This window comes from Camelina sativa, chromosome 14 (genome assembly GCF_030686135.1).
Source record: "Camelina sativa cultivar CO46 ecotype springtype chromosome 14, ASM3068613v1".
NCBI classification, from domain to species: domain Eukaryota; kingdom Viridiplantae; phylum Streptophyta; class Magnoliopsida; order Brassicales; family Brassicaceae; genus Camelina; species Camelina sativa.
Genome location: NC_141893.1, coordinates 9,296,554 through 9,323,184, shown reverse-complemented (window position 1 = coordinate 9,323,184; position 26,631 = coordinate 9,296,554). Strand labels below are relative to the sequence as shown.

General features: G+C 38.1%; 1 protein-coding gene and 2 pseudogenes across 2 annotated transcripts; 1 reads left to right on the top strand and 2 right to left on the bottom strand.

The window, feature by feature from the left end:
• Positions 1-5,357: 5,357 nt before the first annotated feature.
• Positions 5,358-7,851, bottom strand: LOC147927989 (wall-associated receptor kinase 3-like; annotated as a pseudogene). Its single transcript, XR_015579401.1, has 3 exons — positions 6,919-7,851; positions 6,622-6,812; positions 5,358-6,567 (listed from the first exon to the last, which is right to left on the bottom strand). The product of XR_015579401.1 is annotated as a wall-associated receptor kinase 3-like (transcript).
• Positions 7,852-18,295: 10,444 nt separating this feature from the next.
• Positions 18,296-20,439, top strand: LOC147927988 (uncharacterized; annotated as a pseudogene).
• A 1,000-nt stretch (positions 20,440-21,439) lies between these two features.
• LOC147927987 (wall-associated receptor kinase 1-like) lies at positions 21,440-24,478 on the bottom strand. Its single transcript, XM_087483186.1, has 3 exons — positions 23,288-24,478; positions 22,998-23,171; positions 21,440-22,908 (listed from the first exon to the last, which is right to left on the bottom strand). Exons 1-3 carry the CDS (start codon positions 24,123-24,125, stop codon positions 21,722-21,724), a joined length of 2,199 nt encoding a protein of 732 aa, XP_087339312.1. The 5' UTR covers positions 24,126-24,478; the 3' UTR covers positions 21,440-21,721.
• Between the last annotated feature and the right edge of the window lie 2,153 nt (positions 24,479-26,631).

Sequence of the window (26,631 nt, the reverse complement as noted above, 5' to 3'; positions counted from 1 at the left end):
ATTTAAAGAAATATCTTGTAATTATTTCAAATATTTTACAAAGCTACATTTCAAATCATTAAAAGCATATGCTTAACCTCTAACATACAAGAAGCACTTTACATCATGGGGTCTCCACTCTGAGTAGGTGGGGTTACCATCAAACCTCCTCTTAAGTTGTAGGCTTTAAACCCATTCCTCTTGATGATTTTATAACTTGATCTCTCGCCAAACCTTTTGAAAATGGATCCGCTAGGTTTTCTTTCTTATGGATGTAATCAATCGTAACTACACCTGTTGAGATAAGTTGTCTAACAGTTTCATGTCTCCGTCTGATGTGACGAGATTTGCCATTGTAATGGGTATTCCTTGCCCTTCCCAAAGCCGATTCACTATCACAATGTACACGTATTGCAGGCACAGGATTCCCCCACATCGGGATGTCTTCCAAGAAATTACGAAGTGATTCATCTTCCGACATAGCTATCTCCAAAGCTATGAATTCAGATTCCATAGTTGATTTAGCTGCCAGAGTTTGTTTGGAAGATTTCCAGGACACTGCTGCACCTCCAAGTGTAAAAACGTATCCACTCATGGATTTGGAGTTTCTCGAGTCTACGATCCAGTTGGCATCACTGTAACCTTCCAAAACTCTGGGTTCTCTACCATAGTGCAAGCCGTGATCTTTGGTATAATGTAGATAGTCCAAAACTTTAGTTATAGCCATCCAATGCTTATGTCAAGGATTACTTGTGTAGCGAATAAGTACATTGACAGAGTGCGCTAAATCCGGTCTTGTACAATTTGTCAAGTACATTAGACTGCCAATTACCCTTGCATACTCCACATGTTGCACAGGTTCACCAGAATTTTTGGTGAAGTGAATTTGAGGATCCTCTAGAGTTTTGCAGTCCCATTTGAGTAGTGCTTGAATCGATCAAGCACTTTTTCAGCATAGTGGGTTTGAGACAAGATAAGGCCCTCATCAGTTCTGATGATTTTTATGCCCAAAATTACATCTGCTAAACCCAAGTCCTTCATGTCAAAATGTCTTTTCAGCATGTTTTTTGTTTGAGTTATGATGTCTTTGTTGTTGTCGATGATGAGCATATCATCTACATATAAGCATAACAAAATATATCCTGATGGAGTAGTTTTGTAATATATGCATTTGTCATATTCATTAATGCGAAAACCATTAGAAATCATCATATTGTCAAACTTCTCATGCCACTGCTTAGGAGCCTATTTGAGTCCATATAATGACTTCACAAGTTTACACACTTTGTGTTCTTGTCCTGGAATAACAAATCCCTCAGGTTTTTTCATGTAGATTTCCTCCTCTAAATCTCCATGGAAAAAGCAGTTTTTACATCCATTTGATGGATTTCAAGATTTCTCAAGGCTGCAATACCTATGAGCATCCTGATCGAAGATAGTCTTGTTACCGGTGAATAGGTATCAAAGAAATCTAAACCTTCTTTTTGCCGAAATCCTTGCACTACAAGCATAGCCTTGTACCGCTCAATATCGCCATTGGGTTTTTGTTTTATCGTAATAATCTATTTACACCCTAAAGGCTTAACTCCTTGTGGTAGATCTGCCATCTCATATGTATGATGTTGCATGATAGAGTCTATTTCAGTTTTGACTTCTTCCTTCCAATAAGGTGTATCAGGTGTAGACATAGCTTCTGCGTATGTTCTAGGTAGATTTTTAACTAGAAATGCCATCATCAGAAAATCATCACCAAATGATTTACTTTTGCGAGGTCGTTTGCTCCGTCTAGGTTCCAGTTCTGTTTCTACAGAAGTAGTACTCAAAGTATTGCCAACTTCCAAAGTCGCTGCATCTCGTTATTCACGAGTCCGTTTTTGAGTTTTCCTACAGGGGAAAATGTCTTCAAAAAATGAAGCATTTCTTGACTCCATAACTGTATTCACATGGATATCTGAAATATCTGATTTATGAACCAGAAATCGATATGCACTACTGTTATGTGCATATCCGATGAATATATAGTCTATGGTCTTTGACCCAATTGTGACCTTTTTAGGAGGTGGTACAACCACTTTTGCTAGGCACCCCCACACTTTGAGGTATTTGTACGAAGGTATTGTACCTTTCCAAAGCTCATATGGTGACTTGCCAGTAACCTTATGCGGTATCCTGTTGAGGATGTAATTACTGGTAAGCAATGCTTCCCCCCACATGTTCTGGGCTAACCCAGATTCCTGCAACAACGCATTCATCATCTCTTTCAGAGTTCGATTCTTTCGTTCCGCTACTCCATTAGATTCTGGCGAGTAGGGAGTTGTTGTCTGATGTATAATGCTTTTTTCTCTGCAAAATGCATTGAACGGCTCATTATATTCTCCTCCTCTATCACTTCGAACTACTTTTATAGTTTTCTGAAGCTGATTTTCCACTTCGAGGGTGAATTCTTTAAATTTTTCCAGTGCTCCATCTTTGTTATGCAAGAGATATACATAGCAATATCTAGTGCAATCATCAATGAAGGTAACAAAGTATTTCTTACCACCTCTAGTTTGCACATACTTTAAATCACATAAGTCTGTGTGAATTAAGTATAGAGGTTCAATTGTTCTTTCAACTCGTGGTGAGGGATTTTTAGTGAGTTTGGCTTGTACGCACACTTCACATTTTTCTTGGTTAGTTTTGAATTTTGGAATCAAATTCAAGTTTTGCATTTTTTGCATTGTTTTGTAATTGACATGTCCTAAACGTTCATGCCAAGTAGTAAACGACTCAACCAAGTAAGCAATAGGGTTTTCTTTCATTTCAGCAACAGAAGCAGAAGCTACAATTTTCGGATGGACTGTCGTTACAGACATCTTGATCAGTCCACCCTTAACAAAACCCTTTCCCAAATACATCCCATTTTTCTCAAGAACTAACTTATCAGCCTCAAAATTGATGGAAAAACCATGCTTGCTTAGCACGGTTCCAGATATGAGATTCTTCCGCATGTCAGGTATGTGCTTCACGTTCTGCAAGGTGAGCTCACGATCAGAAGTTAGCTTCAGAACCACTTTGCCCTTACCTTCAATCTTGGACACCGCCGTGTTGCCCATGAAAAGCTGCTCGTTTGACTTGTTCTTCTCGTAGGTGGTGAACATGGTCCGATCAGTACATATATGTGTGGTAGCCCTAGTGTCATAGAACCACTCTACTGGATTCCAGATATCAACCTAGTTACATTCCGTAACCACTGCAACCATGTCTTCTTCAGTTAGGTTTGCTTGCAACTTGAGATCTTTGGCTTTGCTTTTGCACACTTCAGCCTTGTGTCCAATCTTACCACAATGATGACACTTTCCTTTGAACTTCCTCTCAAAGTTGCTCTTCTTGAAGTTTGGTCCAGATGACACCTTCAACGGTTTGTGAGGAATAGAGATCCCTTTACCCTTGCCTTTCAGCTTGACCTTATGCTCAGCTACATGAACATCATGCCCCTGGTTTTGAGCGTCCGAATGAGCTCCACGATTGTTGTCCTCAACTCTCAACCGACGGATGAGATCATCAAGAGACATTGCCTTACGCTTGAAGTTAAGGTAATGCTTGAAATTCGACCAGCCTGGTGGTAGCTTCTCGATCAAGCAATTCGTCTTGAAGACATTGCAGATCGACATCCCTTCCAACTCGATCTCCTGAAAGATGCGTTGAAGAGCCTCCACTTGTTCCATAATTGGTTTGGAATCCACCATCTTGAAGTTCAGGAACTTCGTAGTTGAGTATTTCTGCATCCCAGACTCATCAGTCTTGTACTTGGTCTCCAAAGCTAGCCACAATGCTTTTGAAGTCTTGTACATACTGTAGAGGTCATACAGATCATTGACCAAACGGTTCAGAATCTGACCTTTGCAACAATAGTCTCCTTGAGCCCAGCTATCCATGCTTCCAACCACATACACGTCAATGTCACCTTATGGAAGCGTTGGTGGATCCTCTGTGAGGTACCTTTCCATGTTCATGCTGGCCAAGTAGTAGCGCATCTTGTTTTGCCACGTTTTGAACCCAGCTTCGCCATCAAACTTATCTGGCATCATCCCTTGGGAAGCCGAAGGTGATTTCAGCGCACGTTTTCTATACCTGAATCGGTAAGCTTCGTGTTTTCAAGTTCTTTAGCAAGGCGTAAAGCCAACTCCGCAGGAGTTTCAACAGGGGTTGCAGGAACCCTAGCACCATCAACGTTGTTGGTGTTGTCTCCAGACATTTTTCTCTGTTTCACAATAAACAGAACAGATCTGATTAATATATTAATCAAATAATTCAAGTAATGAAATTACACTGAATTGGTTTTGCAAACTCGCTTAACAAGCGTTCGCAGAAACTTGTTTCACAAACTCACTCAATTAAGAGCGTTCGTGGAAACCAGAGAGTATAGAAGAAAGAATTAAAGTAAAAGCGTTCTTCAAAAACTTTCCGCGTAAGCACCGAAAGATGAAAGCAGAAATAGTTTTTCAGAAGATTTTGAAATCGTTTTTAAAATAAAAAAAAATCAAAAAATTCTCAATCCGTTTAAAGCGATAATCAGAAAGCGGATTTATTGAATTAAGACTGTTAGGAGTGCAAAAATCGAATTGAGAAAAGATGCGAATTATATTTAAATTAACGAAATCAGAAACGAATTACAACAGCATAATATAAAGCATAAAATAAATCACGGAGGCAAGATATGATATCTCTTTCCTTAATTCAATAAATCGGCCGTAAGTGCTTTCGGACAATCACGATTTATGAATCCCAGGATACAACCGATCACGAACTATTACAGTAGCACACCAGTAATAGAACTCAAGCGAACAGATCTACGTTATACTCTCCAGACTACTAAACTAAGAACTTACTTGAACTAAGTAAGGGAGAGGGAGAGAGAGATCTTCAGAGGAAGGAGTGCTTATGTTTTTGTGTGTGAAAAATAATGAGAGGTTGTGCCTCTATATATAGTGGAAGGAGGGAGGTCTCAAGAAAATTTTCACTGAATATTCTCGGAGTGCTGCCCAAGTTTCTTGGAGTTCACACCAAGTCTTTCCAAAAAAATAAAGGAGCCTACAACAGTCTCAAGGGCCAAAAAGCCCAAAAGCCCAAAAGCCCAAGAGACCACAGCCCACAACTAGCCCAGCCCGCCCCGCATCCGTGCCTGGCCCGTCCCGCGTCCGTGCTTGGCCCAGCCCGGTTCGGTTTGGTTCGCGTGTGGGAATCTTCTCTCTTCCATCTACACCCTTTTGAAACTAGCAGAGTGTGAAACTATATATATGAGTGAAAAATAAGTCATATTTCCGATGTGGGATATTTCCCAAACCATCCCAAGTAGCTTACTTCACACTCTTATTTCTCATTCAAATCAACTCCTTTTTGGACGTATGAATATACCACCTTGTAGTACTCGTTACCAGCTTTCCATTGCACTATCAACCCAACAATTCCGATCAGCCATTTGGCCGGAAGGTCGCCGGAAAGTCACTGTCCCAAAACCTGCAATTTTCTGAAACTTCTTTCTGAAAATTCAGTTCCAACACATTCTTGATGCTGTCATAACCACGGCTACTGGTATCGCCTTGTGCAGACAAGATGTGACCACTAATCAACTGTTCATTCTCCTCAGTATACTGATTCGACCACTTATGTTTTGGTTGTTTTGACTGTCAAGGCCTCTAGCTCCGCAGCTACTTCTTTCATCCTTGGCCTTTCCTCTCCCATCAGTCTTGTACATTCAACAGAAATTCTTGCAGCTTTCTTGATCTCCTCCCTCTGATTATCCTCCTTCACCACTTTCCCATCAATTACCTCATGCAACCTATTCTCTTTCGTGGCAGAAGCAAAGTAACTCACCAGATGTTTTGACTGCTGTGGCCGATCAAAGCATATTGCCTTTTGACCTGAGATCAGTTCCATGAGGACTACCCCGAAGCTATAAACATCGCTTTTTTCGTTCAGCAACCCTGTGGTGTAGTACTCTGGGTCTAAGTAACCTAGAGTGCCTTGCACCATAGTTGTGAGCTGCTCTTTATCCATCGGTATCAGCCTTGAAGCACCAAAGTCAGCTACTTTTGCAGTTAAGTTTTCATCCAGTAGGATATTGGCAGTCTTGATATCTCTGTGGATGATCAAAAAGAGTCCCACTGGGAATGAACTCATAGACTAACAATGGAACTTCAGTCTCTAAACAACACCCCAAGAGCTTTACCACGTTCCTATGGTTGATTTGTGAAAGCACGAGCACTTCGTTGATGAACTGCTCTACTTGGCTACTGTCTCCAATCCGAGCTTTCTTTATAGCAACGATGGAGTTGTCCGGTAATATACCTTTGTATACTGTTCCTTGGGCTCCCTGACCCAGGAACCTGCTCTCTTCATAACCATTGGTTGCTTCCTTCATGCCTTCCTCGGTAAAGATTTTGACATCAACTTTTGATGACCCTGCTATTGACATTCGATGTATCAACATGCCGCCGCCATTTTGCTCGAAGAATTGTTGTCGGAGCTCAGTGTTTTTCCGGTGCTTCGTTGTCTGTTGTATACAGCTAACGGCAATCAGGAGGAACAAGAAGCCGATGGTGGTTCCTAATCACATCATAGATGATTTGAGCGAGTTGATTAAAAGAAAGAATCTAGAACCAACCAATGAAGAAAGCTTAATTAATTACCAAGTAAAATTTGAGCAGCTCATAGTGGAGTTCATAGTGGCGGTTAAGTCGTAACCAGATGGGCACTTGCAATAGAAGCCTCCACCATCCTTGAGTCTACAGGTTTTGGGATCGGCACAATTAATTTATGGATACTGCTATTAGTAGTACACTCGTTGATGTCTGGTCCAAGGAAACCAAGCGCAAGATGCAACAAGACATGTATGTATGAGGAAAACAATTAACACAAAAAAAAAGAAGAAAGAAATATATTAATACCAATTAGTACCTTGACAACCGTTTGGAAGATATGGATTCCCATCAAAATCTTCTAAGCATTTGCAGATGTAACCCTTTCCACGAGTAGAATCAATACATTCACTATTCTCACGGCATATGCTTGTGTTTCCAGCTTGCTTGCATGTCTTGTTTCCAATAGACCAATCCAGTGACACAGGGAAACTCGTGAGATTCCGGAGGTTCTTCAGATCTTTTGAAGAACTGTAGTTAAACTGACCATATTCAACGAGAAAAGCGTAGGTGCAAGGATTAAACTGATATACAGAAGTTTTAAATTGACCTTCGGAAGCATTAAATTGGTTCACGAAACGATCTGAGCCATATTGGAATATATTGGTATCCGACCGGACAGAGACGTCTGTTTTGCAGCAACCTACACCATTACATTCTCCATTTTCCTCCGGAAGTGCATTGCATAATGACAGGCATCCAGTTGAGTAATTTTTCTTGCCAAAAGTGCTCAGAAGTGCCAAAGCGTTACAGCCTACTAAATAAAACTTGTTGTTGGCCGAGAGAGAGAAACTACCACGCAGCCGATACCCGATGAGAGTTTCATTAGTACTATTCCTCTGCTCGTCGTTGCAAAGTGAAGATCGGTTAAAGATAAAACTAAGCTGGCTACTGTGGTTAAAAGTTTTCACTTCATTTTTGTTGCCTATGTAGAGATTCTGTTTCTCGTCGCAGGTGAGACTAAAACTGTCATCCCCCGGATAGTAACAACCTGAAGAAATGCCAAAAGGGTAGTCGATTGTGATGTTGCCACATTTAGTTTGGCAATCCTTGCGAGGTTGATGTTGCCCCTTCACCAGCTGCTGCGTATATGCAAAGAAGAAAATAGCAACCAAGAACACACCCTCCTGCAACTTCATCTTCTACCTTATTCTCTCTCTTTTTTTCTTTCTTTTCTCTCTAAATGTGTTTCTCTTTTGAGGTTTCTCTCATCGCCACCTTATTGGCTTCTTATAGCTAGGAAACAAACACTTGTTTTGACATGTGCTCTTGATTCGTTTTCACTGACTCGTTGAATTTCAGATATCTTCCATACTAAAATTCAACATTGACCATGTCATTGTGATGCCAGAACAACATTTAAAGTATACAACTCCAAATTCCCATGTTATATCATCTCCCAACGTCTAAGTCTGCTTCCATTTTCCGGCAGTTGAATTTTTTTTTTTGCATGACTTTAAGACCACACGATGATTGGTGCTTACAACTTTACAAGTAATCTTACAAATGTGAAGAAAAGCAAAGATTCAGAGTTGAGACTACACACGTTCAAAAAATTTAAATATGTCAACTTCAAACTTATAATTTATTTTCTCTTTTCTTTGCGTGGAGGATTTTGAGTTTATAAATGTCAACAAGTTCTTGAAGCGTTTGAATAGTTCTTGCCCTATATTTGTCGCTGGCTTACTCTTCAAGAGGATCTCTATTAGAAATTTCCATGCAAATCCACCACTTTCACCAAATGAAAACAAGAGTTATTTCCAAGAAACTGCGAGAAAATCTTGAGCAAAAACATTCTTTAATTTGACAGACCAGACATAGAAAATTTCAAGGGATTGTTTTGTAGAGGTAACTCTGTCAATTTACTATATACAAATACAATCTTTGACAGACCGGCTATTTCATGTTTCTCCGATGATTATGGCTCATTTTGATTGGCTCGCTCGTCAAGTCGTCACTAATATGAAAGCTATTGTTTTTTAATTTTTTGTTAAGAACCATCGTTTACTAAAAGATCATATATCTAACAAAAAAAAAAATTGATGATTACAAAAGGGATCTCATTACAAAACCAGAGCAATCTTAGAATTGCAGCACGAATGATAAATTTAATTTAGAAAATGCAATATTAGAATTGTATGTAGAGTAACAAAGCAATATATGAGTCAAGGCTCTCATCATCAAATAGGTAGTTTGAAGCAAATGAGCCTTTTGGAGTTACGTACATACCACGCAACATACAAATATCAATTGAGGCGGGAAGGCCTAATAATATTTTAAATATTGGGTTCAAGAAGGTTTGTGGCTTCTTCCTTTAATTTTCCCAGGTGAAGTTAATGTTGTAGCTTAAGGACTTCAACTTACATTTTTGCAATACGTGGCCTTTCCTCTCTTGTACACTCAACAACAACTCTGGCCACTTCTGTGGATCTCTCTTTCATTATTGCAGACATGTTCCCACTTCCCCAGAAATTGCAGGAATCTCCAATACTACAATCACTACACGAAAACCTGCAGATTAGGACTACCATTTGTGACTGAATTTTTAGTCGCAAACTTTTGTGACCGTTAAGCGACATATTTGCGACGGACTAACGACACCAAATTACATTTGCAACATCGTTGCTATTATGCGACTGTTTTGGAACAATGTATCGACAATAAAGAGTTAGTTGCAAAATAATCACAATTGATGACGAATTAAAGACTGAAGATTTAGTCGGCAACACGAGTCGCAAAACTGTCTTAAAAGCACGACGTATTTGCCACTTCTAGTTTGCTTTAACATTTATAGTCACAGATCAGTCGATAAATGATGTCGGTAATAAACGTGGTAAATATGAAATTTTTGCGTTTGTACTGAACATTTGCGACCTTTATTTTGTCTCTATTAGGTTGTTCAAGAGTAGTAAACAAGTCGTAGTTTGCGACTCTTTTTTTGTAGTCGCAAATGCATCGCAAGGAAGTCGGTCAGTGATGTCGGCAAAAAACGTCGTAAATGTTGAAGTTTGCTTTTGTACTGAACTTTTGTGACAAAATAGTCGTAATTTGCGACCGTTTCACTGGTAGTATCAAAGGAGTCGCAATGTTTATACTATATAAGGCATCACTCTCACCATTCCATTCATATCGCTCTCATTAGTGTTTAAGTACAAAGACTGACAGGAAAAAAAAAGTCAGAAAAAAAAAAGGAGTTTATTTTTAGAGGAGAAGAAAAGAAAAAAGAAAAAAGAGTTTTTTTTGTAGAGGGAAAGAAAAAAAAAAGTGATTTTTAAAAAAAGTGGTGGAAAAACTATGTGGAATTCATCTCGAGAGTGGATATATAATCGGATCGACGGAAGAACAAATAATATCTCTAAAGAATTTTTGGCGGGGTGGAGGAGTTCATGAATTTCGCAAACAGCTAGCCTTTAGCACAAAACAGTAGAGATAGGTTTTACTGTCCTTGCGTAAAATGTCATAACGATGTTATTTTGCATGGTACGACAATATCTAATCATTTGCATAGTAAATGATTTATGCCAAATTATTATGTATGGTCTGAACAAGGAGAAGATTATAATGTGCTAGGGTAGGAACCAGTAGTCATTATCCTAATACAGGTTATACTAGTACTGGTAGTCAACCTGGTAGTCAACTTGGTAGTCAACCAATAGGATTTGAGGGAAATGTGTATGCTGAGATTGTGAATGATGCATTTCATGGTACCACGCCTTTTAATGAGTATCATGAATATGAAAGTGGATATGATAATGTTCAAGAAGAACCTACTCAAGAGGCGAAACGGTTCTACGACATGTTAGATGCTGCAAATACTCCACTTTATGATGGATGTCATGAAGGTCATTTGCAACTATTGTTGGCGTCTAGGTTCATGAACATCAAGGTAGACAATAATTTGTCTGAGGCATGCATGGACGATTAGGCTGAATTGTTTACGGAGGTTTTACCAGAGGGTAATCAAGCTACTCGTTCATACTACGAGACAAAGACTTTAGTGCGAAAGATAGGATTGCCATACCATACAATTAATGTATGTATAGAGAATTGTATGCTCCTCTCGAAAGAAGATGGGAATTTGGATCATTGCAAGTTTTGTGGAAATCCAAGGTACAAAAATAGTGAGGGAAGAACTAGAATACCCTTCAGTCGTATGTGGTATCTACCTATTGCTGATAGATTGAAGAGGATGTACCAATCTGAGAAGACCGCATCATCAATGAGATGGCATGCTGAGCATGATTCAGAAGATGGAGTAATGTGTCATCCATCTGATGCGCCAGAATGGAAGAATTTCCAACATTTACATCCCAGATTTGCACAAGAAAAACGAAACGTTTACCTTGGGTTATGTACAGATGGTTTTAATCCGTTTGGGATGTCCAAAAATCATTCTTTGTGGCCTGTGATCTTAACTCCATACAACCTACCTCCAGATATGTGCATGAACATCAAGTATTTATTTCTTATGATTCTGAACTCTGGACCAAACCACCCACGAGCCAGCCTTGATGTTTTCCTCCAACCATTAATCGATGAGTTAAAGGAGTTATGGTATAATGGGGTTGAGGCTTATGATATCTCACTAAATGAAAATTTCAACATGAAAGCTATTTTTATGTGGACAATAAGCGATTTTTCAGCGTACGGTATGTTGCCGGGATGAACTACACATGGAAGATTAGCATGTCCAATTTGTATGGATGACACTGGTGCTTTTCAATTACCAGCTGGGAGGAAAACATGTTGGTTTGACTGTCATAGGAGATTTCTTCCTACAAGTCATCCAATGCGGAAGAATAAAAAGGACTTTTTGAAGGGAAAAGATTCGTTGAATGTCTATCCACCTGCATCTCTGACTAGTCAAGCTATATATGAGCGTATAAGGAAAGCCAAAGCACCTAAAACATCTGTCTGCGGTGGGAATGGACACGAAAAGAAAGTTAAAGGCTACGGAAGATGGCATAATTGGCATAAAGAAAGCATATTATGGCAGTTACCTTACTGGGTCGATCTGAATTTAAGGCACAACCTGGATTTGATGCACATCGAGAAGAATGTCTTTGATAACTTGATGTACACTGCTATGAATGTAATTCGCCACGAAGAAGGTGAAGTACCTGTATATCCGATACCAGTACCAGATATATTCACTCAAGTGGGTCGTCCATGCGGTAAATGTAGTGAATTTTGGTTAACTGAAAAATATTACAAATGCGCACATGCATATGTTCTGCACAATTGTGCCTATTTCCAGCCACATGAGAGGTATTTGCAATTCACCAAAATTAATTATAACCATATATTCTTAGGTAAATTTTAATATATCTACTTTATGTTGACAAAACACAGATTGTTGGAGGCGCAAATTCGATATGAATATCCAGGACTATCTGATGAAGATGTGAGGTCGAAAAGAGATGAAGATTTTCATGAATGGATTAAGCAATATGTATGGATGACTATCCACCTATCTACTATATAAACATGATAAATATTGTCTTTTAAAATTTTGTTTACTAATATTACACATGTGCGTGCTGGTTTTGAAACTTTTCCTCCATGGGTCCATGAAGTCGTGGACGGTCCTGAAAATAAAGTCAAGTCATGGCCAATATATTTAAAAGAGGTTATTTGTTTCACACCAAAGCTCACGGTCTCACTAAAAAAACAATGAATTATGGGGTATGTGTCCGAGGACAAACTTATTCTGATGCATCTGACGAGGACGATTTTTACGGGACCGTTAAAAATATCATAGAGCTTACGTATCCAAGATTTTTGAATTTACGGATCACACTTTTCTATTGTGAATGGTATGACCCTACTCGAATACGCGATGGAGGCATTGTTGATGTGTTGTCATCAATGAGATACCAACATTATGAACCATTTATATTAGGTATTGTTCTATTTAAAATAAATATTTATATTTGTATATATATATATATATACACATCTAATTGGAGACTTCTTTTTGACGTGTAGGTTCTCAAGCTGATCAAGTTTGTTATCTTTCATATCCTCACACTAAACGACCTCGAAAATTTTGGCTCAACCTTGTAAAAGTTAATCCAAGGCATGCTGTACAAAGAAATTTAAAAGAAAATGAGGTTGTTATATTGCAGCAAACAGTTGATGATGGAATGACAAATACAATAGAGGAGATCATAATTGACAGTTTCGTAGATGGTAATCATCCTAATGAAGAAATTGATTTTGAGATCAACGACGCTGATCTAGAAGAATTTCTTGGTAACTACTCGTCGTCGTCTTCAGATGAGGATGAAGATGATGAAAATGAAAATGAGGAATACGATTAATTTTCATGTTTAAAATTTGTGTTTTTGTAATTTTATTACAATCTTAGACACTTGTGTTATTGTAATATAAGAGTTATGTTTTCTACTTGTTTTCTCTACTTATTAGTCACAAAAGAGTCGTAAACTACCACTACTTTGCGACTACGGTGTGACTAATATCTGAAGTTGTGATTGAATTGCTTCTCTTTAGCGACTGATTTAAATTAATTTAAGAATTTTTCAAATATGAATACAAAACATGTAACCTTATACATTTCTATTTATATCTGACGTATATTATTTACCAAATTTGTAAAACAAAATCAATAAAACACCAAATTTTACAATTATGTTCATATCCACCAAAACATTACATGTGTTTTAGAAAGGAAGAGTAGTTAAGGTTCTATATCTTTACAAAACACTTACAACTTATTTTGTTTGATGTTTTGTTAAACTTAAACTCTTAAATTAGAGTTTACATGATCAAAGAGTCCTATCCAATATGTTTTTGGTGATAAAATCCTAAATAAATTTATACTCATATTTCAGAGTCACAAATAAGTCACACTTTGAGACTCTAGTGTGACTGAATGTAATATTTGCGATTGTTTAGCCACTCTGTTTAATTTTTTAAAATTGTTCTGTTCAGTCACAAAATAGTTTTTAAGTACCACTACTTTGTTACGTTTTACCGACTCATTGAAAATTTCCCCAAAATTATCTGTGAAATAATTAGCGGTAATAATTTCCCCCCACATTAAAAAATTCCCCCCCCCCAACAAATTAAACCCGAAATTATACTCTTAATAATATCCCCAAACCCTTTCTCTCTGTTTGTTGGGGACCAAACTCTAGAATACCCTTGCAATCAAAAGTTTATTCATCAATACCCTTTTGTGGTCTAAATACCCTTTGACAAAGGGTTGACCAACATATCTCATTTTTACCCTTAACCCAAACCCATTTTTATTTAATAAATCAAAAAATTTTAAAAAGAAAAATATGTGGACCCCATCAATTTTTCTCCACCGATCGGGTTCCTTCTCTCTCCCCTCTCTCTCCTCTCTCTCTCCCGATTTCGTCCTCGCTCCCCCCACTGTTGCTCCTCTCCTCCTTCCAATCGATACAAATCGAGTCCACAGAAATCGATTTGATTCCAAACGAAAGCAAAAGATTGGGATTGAAGCAAACAACAAAGCAAAGCAAAAGATTCAGGTGATATTCTTACATTTATTTACCAATGCAATTAGGGTTCTTGTGTTGTTGAGGTTCATCCTAAAGCAATTAGGGTATATACCTTGAATGCTCATTCAATTTATTCTCATTTGTATTAGTGTCGAAATGGGTCGCATACTAAGTGGATTCTAACACTTCATTCGAACTGAATCGTAAAAATATTCCGAAATAAATAGTGATTTTGTGGAGTCGATGTAGTACAACTGGTAGACTAGGTATAACTGATACGGGTACAATCGCTAGCTAGTATTTGGTACAACTGGTAATAGTTTGGTACAACTTAGACGGGTACAACTAGCACAAGTTTGGTACAACTTGGTAATACTATTTACACGACAGAGGTTCCAATGTGAGTTTTTTATTTTATTTCAGGCACAATGAATAATAATCGTCGGATAATCATCGTTTTTGATTACGGGGGATATTATGCAACAAGGGAAAATGAACTAAGATGGATTTCAAGAGAAAAAGTTCATCAATCTCTTAGAATGGAGACATCTATTGAAGAGGTCAGTTATTCTGCATTGGTTCAGAAAATATGCAGAAAGGCAAAGGTTGATGAAACTATGACTGAGCTAAAATTGAGTTACGTTCCCGAATCAGTGCATCCTAAGAGACCGATACACATACGTGATGATGATGATCTGATGTGTTATTTGTAAATGAATCCAGATCAATTCCAAGTTTTGCATGTGGAAGTCGTGAATGATGTTGAAATAAATCAGGGGGATGAGCAAAGTCGAGGAACTGTACGTTGTTCACTTAATGTCAAGACGCATACGTGCTTGAGGTCAGATACAAGTACAATGAGGAGAAAAAGGAGAGGCACACCATTGGATGGAGCAGTGGGCATTGGGGTATTCGAGGACGATATATCCAGTTCCTATCATGTCTATGTGGATGGTCCGTGACGATGTACGTGCTAAGATTGTTCTTCCTAATTTTTATGTCACAAAAAGAGGAAGAAAACCAACAAAAAGGATTCCATCAGCCGGAGAACATGGACGCAGGAAGAAGAAGAAAAATTTGAGTAGGAGCTGGTTTGATAGTGAGGGTTCTCGGACTTAGTTTCTTATTTGGAGAACTTAGTAAAACTTATTTTTCCCTCGGTACAACTATTGTCATTTGTGTGTGTTTGTTTTTTATGGATTATCTTGATAGACATGTTTGCTTATCTTTAAGGGAAAACTTATTTCAGTTAAATTGTGATTATTTTCCTTAGGTTAGTTGCCAAAAATAATTATATTATTATTTATAATTAAAAATTGTAATTAAAATTTTATAATTAAAAATTGATAATTAAAAAAAAACAAAATAACTATATTATTATTTATAAATTTTCAAATAAAAATAAATATGACAATTATATAAATAATTAACAACAAAAATATTAAATATACATAACTAATTGAAAGAAAGAATTGTCATAACAATTTTCATCATATTCAAGGTTTATCATGAAACACCTTATACTTTAAGGGTTACTTTGTCGTTGTAAACCACATATAATTACAAAAGTTTAGAAAATTATGTTTTCAAACATATGATCGCATGAACATGTGTAAATGTATCTCAATTAACCATAAACCATGTGTGCAACTAAAATTATTGGGTTTTGACATGGTATAACTAATTACAATAAAAAATTCGGAATTGTACAACTTGTCAAGATCGGTACAATTTGAAAACTTGGAACAACTAGTGCATTTTGGCGGCTACACATGTGTAAATTGGCGGCTACACATGTGTAAATTGGCGGCTACACGTGTTTAAATTGGCGACTACACGTGTTTTTTATGTGTCAAACAAAATTTCAATTTTTGAAAAATTAAATTGGAGCGAATTATCTAGGGCTTCCAATCGATTTGCGATTTTGGGGGGTCCAAAAAAAAATCATTCCTCTCCCCTCTCCCTCTCTCTTGCGATTTCTGGGTCCAAAAACAAAAACAAAATTTCCTCTCTCTGGGTTTTCTGGGTTTTCGATTTCTGGGTTTACTGGGTTTTCGGGAGTTTTCGATTTCTAGGTTTTCTGGGTTTTCGATTTCTGGGTTTTCGATTCCTCTCTCTGGGTTTTCGATTTCTGGGTTTTTGCGATTTCTGGGTCATCTCAAATCTTGAAATCTAATATAGACAGCTGAAGATGGATAGGAGCAGAGATATGAAGAAAATTAAGAAAATATGTTTTCTCGTTTTTTTTGGATGTTTTCTTGTGGTATGTCTCGGAAGATGGTACGACTAAGTAGAACTTTTTCTTGGAAGATGGTACAACTACGTAGTACTTTGTAATAGTACAACTAAGTAAAACTTGTTCTTTGTAATGGTACAACTAAGGATCGTTTGTGTGGTTCCATTTGCCGATTGCCGGTAATTTGTCTTGTTCTTGTGTGTTATTTTGTCTGCTTAAACACACAACATAAATTTTGATGCAAACTGAGTGTTGTACTTAAAAACATAGTTGTACTTACTTTAACATTCCAACCAAGTTGTACCTAAAAACATAGAGTTGTACTTAAAAAAGAGAGTTGTACTTAAAAAAAGAGAGTTGTACCTAGTTAAACATTCCGAGTACTTAAACAAAAACCATAAAAACAACCAAAGAGTTCACATACTGACTCATAAAGGTTCACATGCTCCTTACTTTTTTGAGTTTTTCTGCCTTGTTATAATAGGAGTCCTTACGACAACGGAAGGTCCCGTCCCCTTCTTACGCCGTGCGAAGCAACAACATCCACATACCTATCAACTTATGATTCAAATCCTTAGGCATATGGAAGAAATGCTTGAACTGTGGGTGCCCTAAGAACCAATCTAACTCCTCTTCTTTAAGATGACCGCCTAATAAGTTTACCGTCTCTGAAATAAAACACTTTCCAGACATCTTGAAAGGCTTCGTATACTGGGAGTAATCGAAGTACATATTCAGAGGTTGCATTACGTCGCATTCATCCTCAGATCCCTGCAAGACACATATCTAGTTATACCAAGTTTTTCTAAGTTATACTTTTTCTAAGTTTTCCTAAGTTATACAGTTATACTTTTTAGAACGAATTCTTATTTGAACGGTTATACAATATAGAGAAGATACATACCGATGAATCCTTATCATTTGACTTCTCAATTGAGTTCGTCTTATCGGAATCACGTTCAGATTCATCCCCACGATTTCCTTCTTCTTCGAGATCTGCTGGGGGATTCAATTTTTCCATATAGCTTGGGTTCTTTGTACGAACCATTACGACTCTTGCACACAAAAAAACAACTGATTTCAACTTCCACTTCACTCCAATTCATGAAAGAAATCGACGAAATCCCAAAATTGAAAACCAAATTACCGATTTTGAAAAACAAATAACCCAAATTCGAGAAACACCAACCGATTTCAACTTACCCAGAATCGAGTTATCTTTAGTTGCACTTGAGGGAGAAGAATAATTAAGCGGGATTTGATCGAGGGAGAGGGGATTTCGTGAATGAAGGAATTCGAAAAGTTGGTTGTTAAAAAGGAGATCCGATTTTAAGTGGATTGTCCGAATTTTGTGAGTTTAGGTAGGTATAAGGTGGTTGGATCTGCATATAACAAAAGGATATTAGGATTTTTTGTCTTTAACCACATTTTTAACTAAAAAAAATATATATATATGTTTGTTATTATCGAAGGATATGAGAATAGAAGTTCGATTGCAAGGTATATTAGATTTTAGTCCTAGATTTCCCCAAACCCTAAAATCTCTCTTCTCGATTTCCAATTCATATCTCTCTTCTCTTTGATTTCGCTTAAACCTTCTTTTTCTCTAATAATTTCTGAGGTCTTCTCCGATGAAATCCGGTGGTGGTCGTGGTTCTAAATCCGGTGGTGGTCGTGGTGCTAGATCTGGCGGTGTTGGTAGATCTGCCGGCGGTTTGAGACCAACCAGAGATATTGCTTCGTCGTCTCAGTCCTCTAACCCTTCCTCCAACAACGAGACTTCTACACACTCCCAACATTCTCATCACTCGCTTCCATCTCAGTATATGCCGGCACCGATGCAGCAGTATTCTTGACAACCTTCTCCTCAGCCACAACACCGAGGCTTTCAACAACAGCTCCACTCCCAGATGCAGAAGCCACCACCACCGCGTCCACATGATCCGGTGTATCAACAGCCGGCTCCTTTGAATTCGGGATACCAACCGCCGCTTCAAAATCTTGGATATCAACCACCGCTGAACCATCCGGCTTATCCACTGCCGCTTCATAATCTGGGGTTTCAGCCGCCGGCTCCTCTGAATCCGGTGTATCAACAGCCGGCTCCTCAGAATCCGGGGTTCCAACCGCCACCGGCTCAGAATCAGGAGGATCAAGAGCATCCACCACCGGCACAGAATCAGGAGAATCAAGACTTCCAACAGTAACTTGAGGACTTGCTTGCACTTCCTGGTCGACAGCATCTTCCGATCTTGAGTCCACATCCCATCCCCGACACTCAAAGTATATGGTAAAATATTTTTTCCTTTTATTTTCTCATTTGATTATCGTTTAGATAAAGAAGTAGAAGAAAGTTTTGTGTGTTGTGTTGTAAAGTTTAAGTTGTGTTGTGAAGTTTGGTTCTTTTACATTACACTTTTCTATTGTGATTCATTTGTTTATGTTTGATGGCTTGTAGTTTATAACTTAACACTCTCATATTTATGTAACAGGTTTGGACGAGACAAAGGAAAGCTATCTCGTGTTATTTATGGGATTTTTAGGAGAAAGTTTGATGGTCCATACTTCAGCTGGAAGGCTACGCCCTTACACATACGAGAGAGATATTTTAGATCCTTTGCGGTAATATGTGACACAATTTCTATTTTTTTACTATTCTAAGTTAATGAGTTTGTCTTTTGTTTACTTACTTGACACTTACTTTACATTGTTGTACTGTGTAGCGAAAATACAACTGGGATGTTGCGATTACTGAGCTTGTGAGAGAAGGATTTTTGAAGATAGCGAAAAAAAGAATGAAAGGAATTGTAAGCCAAGCAAAGACGCATGCTGAGCCACCGATTTGGATCAATCCTACGCTTTGGAGAGAAATGTGGGAGCATTGGGACACATCCGAAGCTAAGGAGAAGAGCTCTAATGCATCCCAAGCCCGTACTTCTGATCGTGGCGGTCTTGGACTCCACAAACATCTATCCGGCCAGAAATCTTACTTGCAAATTCAACAAGTAACATTCTTTTTATCCATTGTAGGAAGAAAAATTGGGACGTCCTGTCTCGCTTGGAGAGGTGTTTGTCGCAACACATACAAAGGCAGATGGAAGTTTTGTTGATCAGAAGGCCAAACAAGTTGTTGAGACATATGAGAAGAACATAGAAGAGGTAATGTCTCAAATGGAGTTTGATGGTACAGACCACTCCTCGCCGGAATCTACTTATGCAACCATTCAACAAAAAGATGACATTTTCTTAAAGGCAATTTCCTGTACAATTGTCTTTGTCTTGCCTATGATAATTGTCTTATTTTGCTAAGCTAAGTATCTGATTTTGATTGGTATACTTTTGACTGATGCTTAAGAATCCTTGATATTGATATACTTTTGACTGATGCTTGAGAATCCTCGATGTTGATTATCTGGTTTTGTGTGATATTCCTATAAGTGATTTTTACATAACAACTTATAATCATGAATCTTTCATTATGTTTGTCTTGTTAATGCTTTTCTCTTTTACTGTTTGTTATGTTTTTTTTTGTGAATGATAAACTCTTCTTCTGTCTTAGTGTACTGTAACAGATGCCAAGGGAACCCCCTTTGGACTTGGAAGTCTCTCGGAGATAATCACCAAAGGGAAGAGAAAGGCTACTTATCCAAGCTCTAGTCCAACTTCGCTCTTAGAGATTCAAGAACAACTCCAGGTTGCTCGTCGTAAAGTCGCTGATCAAGATGAAGAAAATGCTCGACGTGTCAGAGAAGATGCTAGACGTGATGAGGAGCAACGTAACGCTCAAAACCGCATTGCAACCTTGGAGATGCTCATATCCTACTTGAAGACCAGTGATCCCGGGCTTGCAGAATTCTTGTCTACTCAACCACCAGCCCATGCGCCATTCACATCAGCAGCACCAGCAGCCAACATCACTCCAGCCACAGCGGCCAATGTCAACCCACCCGCACCAACAACTTCAGGAGCTATATCACCATCTACTTCACCAATCACTTCACCAGCGACTTCACCAACCACTTCACCTTTGTCAGTATCATCCTCTCATCCTTAACTAACTAATTCTATCTCTCTTAAGCCACTATAACTATTTTTTGGATTGTGTAGTAGTATTTCTATCTCCCTTAGCCTAAAACTATTTTCTGGATATGATCATTGAATGATTTGTATGTTTTTGGTTAATATCATTTACATGAATTCGGGATTTTAATTTTGATTCAGGTTTTTTTTTTTCAAATTTAATTGTATACTGTCCCAAATTACTAGTTATAGTTTCACTGATTTGCGACCATTTAAAATTTAAAAAACCACAAAACAAGTACCAAATTCGTTGTATATACGTCACGATTTTGGGACTAAAAATACTTAGTCTTCAGTCAGTCACAAAACATTCTGACTCCTTTGTGACTACCCTGTGACTGAAACAGCGACTATTTTAGGACCAAAAGTTTAGATTTTTAAAGTTCAGCCTCAACACTGTGGTGTTTAATCACTCTTCGAAACGTAGCTAATTTGTGACCCCCATATCGTCTGACCCAAGTCGTACTTTACAACTGCGTAAATAAGTTACTGTAAAGTCGTTAATTACGACGGTATTTTGCTGTCTGTCCGTAATCGCTAATTAACGACCATAATCCTTGTCTTCAATGTGTCGCAAAGAAGCGACTGTTTTGCGACCAAAACATTTTGTGACCAAATATTTGCGACGGTTTACAACAGTCCTTAAATTGTCGCACATACCGACTTAGCGACTGATTTGAGACGATTCTGTTGGTCACATATGACATGTTTTCGTGTAGTGAATCACAAACAAGACCATGTCAATGTAGCACGAGGAGAACGTTGAAGTATGCTTCATATTCCCATATGTATATATAATTTATGACAAGTGGGGGATGCAAGGATTCTTCAAATGGGAAGAAATGGTAATATATTATTGAATAGTGGACGACATTGCTCAACCTTCTTCGTCAAACTCTACTCTAATTATTTCCTTGACATACCCTTTTACTTAACAGTTATTTAAATTGATTTTCTTTTTTCACATATGAAAATTTTTGATTAATAGGGAAGATGTAGAAGAAGACTCCTGATCACAACATCCTCTGGTTTCTTTTGATGCTTTTTGTTGGAAAAAGTTTGAGTGTTCCTTAACGAATTTGTTTTTGTCGCCTTTATAACAACATATTACACTTAGAATATATGGAGTAGTTAGTTTTTTCTTTTTTAAAGAGATAACACCGTAAGACAAGAATATAAAGCATTAAGATTCCTTTACAACACAAGAAAAAATCACATTACATCTGCTTTTGTCAGAGCTGCTGGACTGATAAATATCAGCGGCCAGCTTCAATGTCTAATATTGCAACATTCTTAATGCTGTCATAGCCAGTGCTACTGGTATCACCCTGCGCTGATAAGATTTGAACACCAAGCAAGTGCTCAACCTCCTTCGGAAACTGATCTGACCACTTATGTTTGGTCGTTTTGGCTCTCAAGGCTTCTAGCTCTGCAGCAACGTCTTTCATCCTTGGCCTTTCCTCTCCCATAAGCCTTGTACACTCAAGAGCAATTCTTGCAGCTTCCTGGATCTCCCTTTGATTATACTCGTTCATCACTTGGCCATCAATAATCTCATGCAACTTATTCTCTTTCATGGAAGAAAGAAAATAACTCACTAGATGTTTTGAAGTCTCTAGCCGTTCAAAGCACAATGCCTTCTGACCTGAGAGCAGTTCCATAAGGACTACTCCGAAACTGTAAACATCGCTCTTCTCGTTCAGAAGCCCTGTGTTGTAGTATTCTGGGTCTAAATAGCCGAGAGTGCCTTGCACCATAGTTGTGAGCTGCTCTTGATCCATCGGTATCAGCCTTGATGCACCAAAGTCAGCTACTTTTGCGGTTAAGTTATCATCCAGGAGGATATTGGCAGTCTTGACATCTCGGTGGATGATTGGAATAGAAGCAGAGGAGTGAAGATAAGCAAGAGTTCCAGCGACTTCTACAGCTATTCTCAGACGGTGTTCCCATGTTAGAGAAGAATCAAACAGAGAACCGTGCAAGTGATCGAAAAGAGTGCCACTGTTAATGAACTCGTAGACTAGCAAGGGAACTTCGGTCTCTAGACAACATCCCAAGAGCTTGACCACGTTCCTATGGTTGATTTGTGAAAGCACGAGCACTTCATTGATGAACTGCTCAACTTGGCTACGGTCTCCTAGCCGAGCTTTCTTTATCGCAACTACAGAATTATCTGGCAATATACCTTTGTAGACTGTCCCCTGGCCTCCCTGACCCAAGATTCTGCTCTCATCATAACCATTAGTTGCTTCTTTCATGCCTTCCTCAGTAAAGATTTTAACATCAGCATTTGATGGCCCTGCTCCTGAGAGTCGCTGTATCAACATGCCACCACCATTTTTCTCAAAGAATTTTTGTCGCAGCTCGGTGTCTTTACGACGCCTCAGCCTATGTTGTATGAAACTAACGCCAAGAAGGATGACCAAGAAGACGATAGTGGTCACTGATCACACGCATCGCAGAGACAGATAGATGATTAGAATGAGTTGATGCGGGAAGAAGTCCAGAAAAAAAGTGAGAGGGGAAGCTTACCAAGAAGAATCATAGCCCATCCAAACTCTTTACGCTTGCAGCTCATTGTGGTTGTATCTAAGCGGTAACCAGATCGACACTTACAATCAAAGCCTCCATCTCTGTTTCTACAGGTTTTGGGATCCGAACAATTATGTTTATGGTCACTGTTACTAGTCGTACACTCATTGATGTCTGGTCCAAGGTCAAAGAGAGGGCAAGATACAACAAGAAATATATGTATGAGGAAACCAATTAACACACAAGAGAAGAAAGAATGAAAGAAAGCAAAAGAAATTAATATAAAGTACCTTGGCAACCGTCTAAAATGTATGGATTCCCATCAAAACCTTGGTTACATGTGCAGATATACCCGCTTCTAGTAGTAGAATCAGAACATGTGCTGTTCCCACCGCATATGCTTGTGTTTCCAGCTTGCTCACATGTCTGGTTTCCAATAGACCAATCTAGTGACACAGGGAACTTCTCGACATTCCGCAGATTCTTAAGATCTTCTAAAGAACTGAAGATAAACTTATCATCTTCGACGAGAAAAGCGTAGGTGCAAGGATTAAATTTATGAACGGAAGTCATGTTTGGTATGCGAAATGAAGCAAATTTGTATGTATAATCCAAGGGGAGAGAGACGTTTGTTCTGCAGCAACCTACACCATCACATTTTCCATTTTTGGCCGGTGGAACATTGCATACTGACATGCATCCAGTTACATAATCGTCCATTCCAGAAGTGCCCACAACTCCTAAAACATTACAGCCTACTACAGTAAACTTATTGTTGGCTGAGAGAGATAAATCATCCAGTCTAAAATCGTAACTGCCCAAAATTTCATTTCCTTGGGCGTCGTTGCAAGAAGAGGATCCATTAAGCAGAACTTGTATCTGGCCGCGGTGATAAAAGTTTTTCACTTCAATGAGGCGTAAGACATGTGGCCTATCATCCTTGCAGGTGATACTGAAGCTTTCATTTCCGGGATAGTAACAACCTGAAGAAATGCCAAAAGGATACTCTATTGCGACGTTGCCACATTTAGTTTGGCAATCCTTGCGAGGTTGGTGTTGCCCCTTGACCAGCACCGTATAAGAAAGGCAGAATATAACCACCAAGAACAGACCCTCCTGCAACTTCATCTTCTACCTCTATTTTGTCTCTCTCTCTTTCTCTCTCTAACTTTGTTCCTCTTTTGAGTTTTCTCTCATCAGTCATCTCCTTGAGGCCTTTATTGTAGGAAAAGAACCTGTTCCCATTTTCTCAGAAATTGCAGGAAACTGCTAGACGAAAATTCAACTACTCAATCAAAACCCTGTACGTTTGCTTCAGTCTCTGTCCCGGCCCCTCTTATGTTTTCTTGATATTTTGTTTGCTTTAACTCCTAGTGAAGAGTCCAATTTGGTTTCTCCAAACAGTGAATTGTCTCTTACTATTCAAAGAATAAGACGCTTGGTATGTAATTGCAAGGAATCTTCCTTCTCTTTTTTTCTCTATGTACAAAAAATGAGAAGAGTAGTAAATATTAAGACTACAGTGTCACAAAGTCAACCACTTTTAACTTTTTCGTCAACGTCAATCATTACTAATAATAATCTCATTTGGATTGGCTCTACTCACTCTAATAGGCGTGAAAGCTGTTTTTGGAACCATCATTACTAATATCATCACTCAACAGAGCATATTTTTGTAACAGAAAAATTATTTTAATTGTTACAAAAGCAGAGCAATCTTATGCAACAAGAATGGTAAAGTTAATTTAGAAAACGAAAATATCAAAGTTTTAGGTAGAGTAACAAAAAAAATAGGAGTCAATGAGCCTTTTTCAAATCTAGCTACGTACATACCACCACGCAATACACAAGTATCAACTTTGGAGTCAGGATGGGATATCTAAACCCATTAGTTAGGTCCAAATACATATATATTATGGAGATTGAAGAACAAGAAGATCGAAAGTATTAAAAAACAAACACTAGACTCGAATTATAACTCTTTTGTTTTTTCCGTTAGCTTACACATCAAAGGGGAGTTATAAATAGAATAGTTGATGATCTATAAGATCGACCTTACATGGTTTTTTGAATGTCATTTTTTGATACTTAAACAGAGTGGTAATGATATATATCAGCGGCCAGCTTCAGTGTCCAATGTTGTCATAGCCACTGCTACCTGTTTCTTCTTGTGCTCAATATCCTCTTCTTCAGGTTATTATAATATCATCTACTTTCCTCTCCCGTCACTCTTGTACAGTCAACAAAAAATCTTGCCGCTTTCTCTCTTTCATTATTGCAGTCATGTTCCCATTTTCCAAGAAATTGCAGGATTCTGAAATACTACAACACAAACAAGACCAATTAAAAGTTATTAACAGTTATTTTAATTGGTTTTCTTTTCAACATATGAAAAGATTGATTAATAGGGAAGATGTAGAAGAAGAACCCTGATCACAACAACATCCTCTGTTTTCTTTTGATGCTTTTTGTTGCAAATTTTTTTAGTGTTCCTTAACGAATTTGTTTTTGTCCCCTTTATACCATATTATTTGTAGCCATTGTTTTTTTCCTTTTTTAAAGAGGTAACACCATGAGATAAGAATATGTGAAGCATTAAGATTCCTTTACAACACAAGAAAAAATCACATTACATTTGCGTTTGTCAGAGCTGGACTGATAAATATCAGCGGCCAGCTTCAATGTCTAATATTGATATATTCTTGATGCTATCATAGCCAATAATACTGGTATCACCCTGCGCTAATAAGATTTGAACCCCAAGCAAGTGCTCAACCTCTTTCGGATACTGATCTGACCACTTATGTTTGGTTGTTTTGACTCTCAAAGCTTCTAGCTCTGCAGCTACGTCTTTCATCCTTGGCCTTTCCTCTCCCATAAGTCTTGTACACTCAAGAGAAACTCTTGCAGCTTCTTGGATCTCTCTCTGATTATCCTCCTTCATTACTCGCCCGTCAATAATATCATGCAACCTATTCTCTTTCATGGCAGAAACAAAATAACTCACTAGATGTTTTGAGTTCTCTAGCCGTTCAAAGCACAATGCCTTTTGACCTGAGAGTAGTTCCATGAGGACTACCCCGAAGCTATAAACATCGCTTTTTTCGTTCAGCAATCCTGTGGTGTAGTACTCTGGGTCTAAGTAAACATCGCTTTAAGAAATTTCAGGAATATGCAAGACTAAAATTCAACTACAAAAACAAAACCAAGACCATGCCAATGGAGAATCTAGAACCAACGTGTACGTTTGCTTGGGTTAAACAGTGACAACTTTAGGTCTCGGTCCTCTCGTCGTTTCTTGATATCTTGTTCGTTTCCCTCATAGTGGGGTAGCCAATTTGGTTTTGTTAACAGTGACTTATTTTCTTACTACTATTCAAAGATTAAGAAGTTTGGTAGTTGCAAGGAATCCTCATACAATAGGAACGCTCTTCGTCAACTTCAGTCTCGGCTCTCTTATTTTCCTTATATTACACGGCAAATTTACTCTGTTTTTTCTTGACATATATTCCCACCTCAAAAATATTTTAATTATTATTCAAATAAGATAATTGCCTTTAAGTGGTACGATATGATGTAGGAATAAGACTCCCGAGTCATCTTCATCACAACATGCTCTGTTTTCTTCTGATGT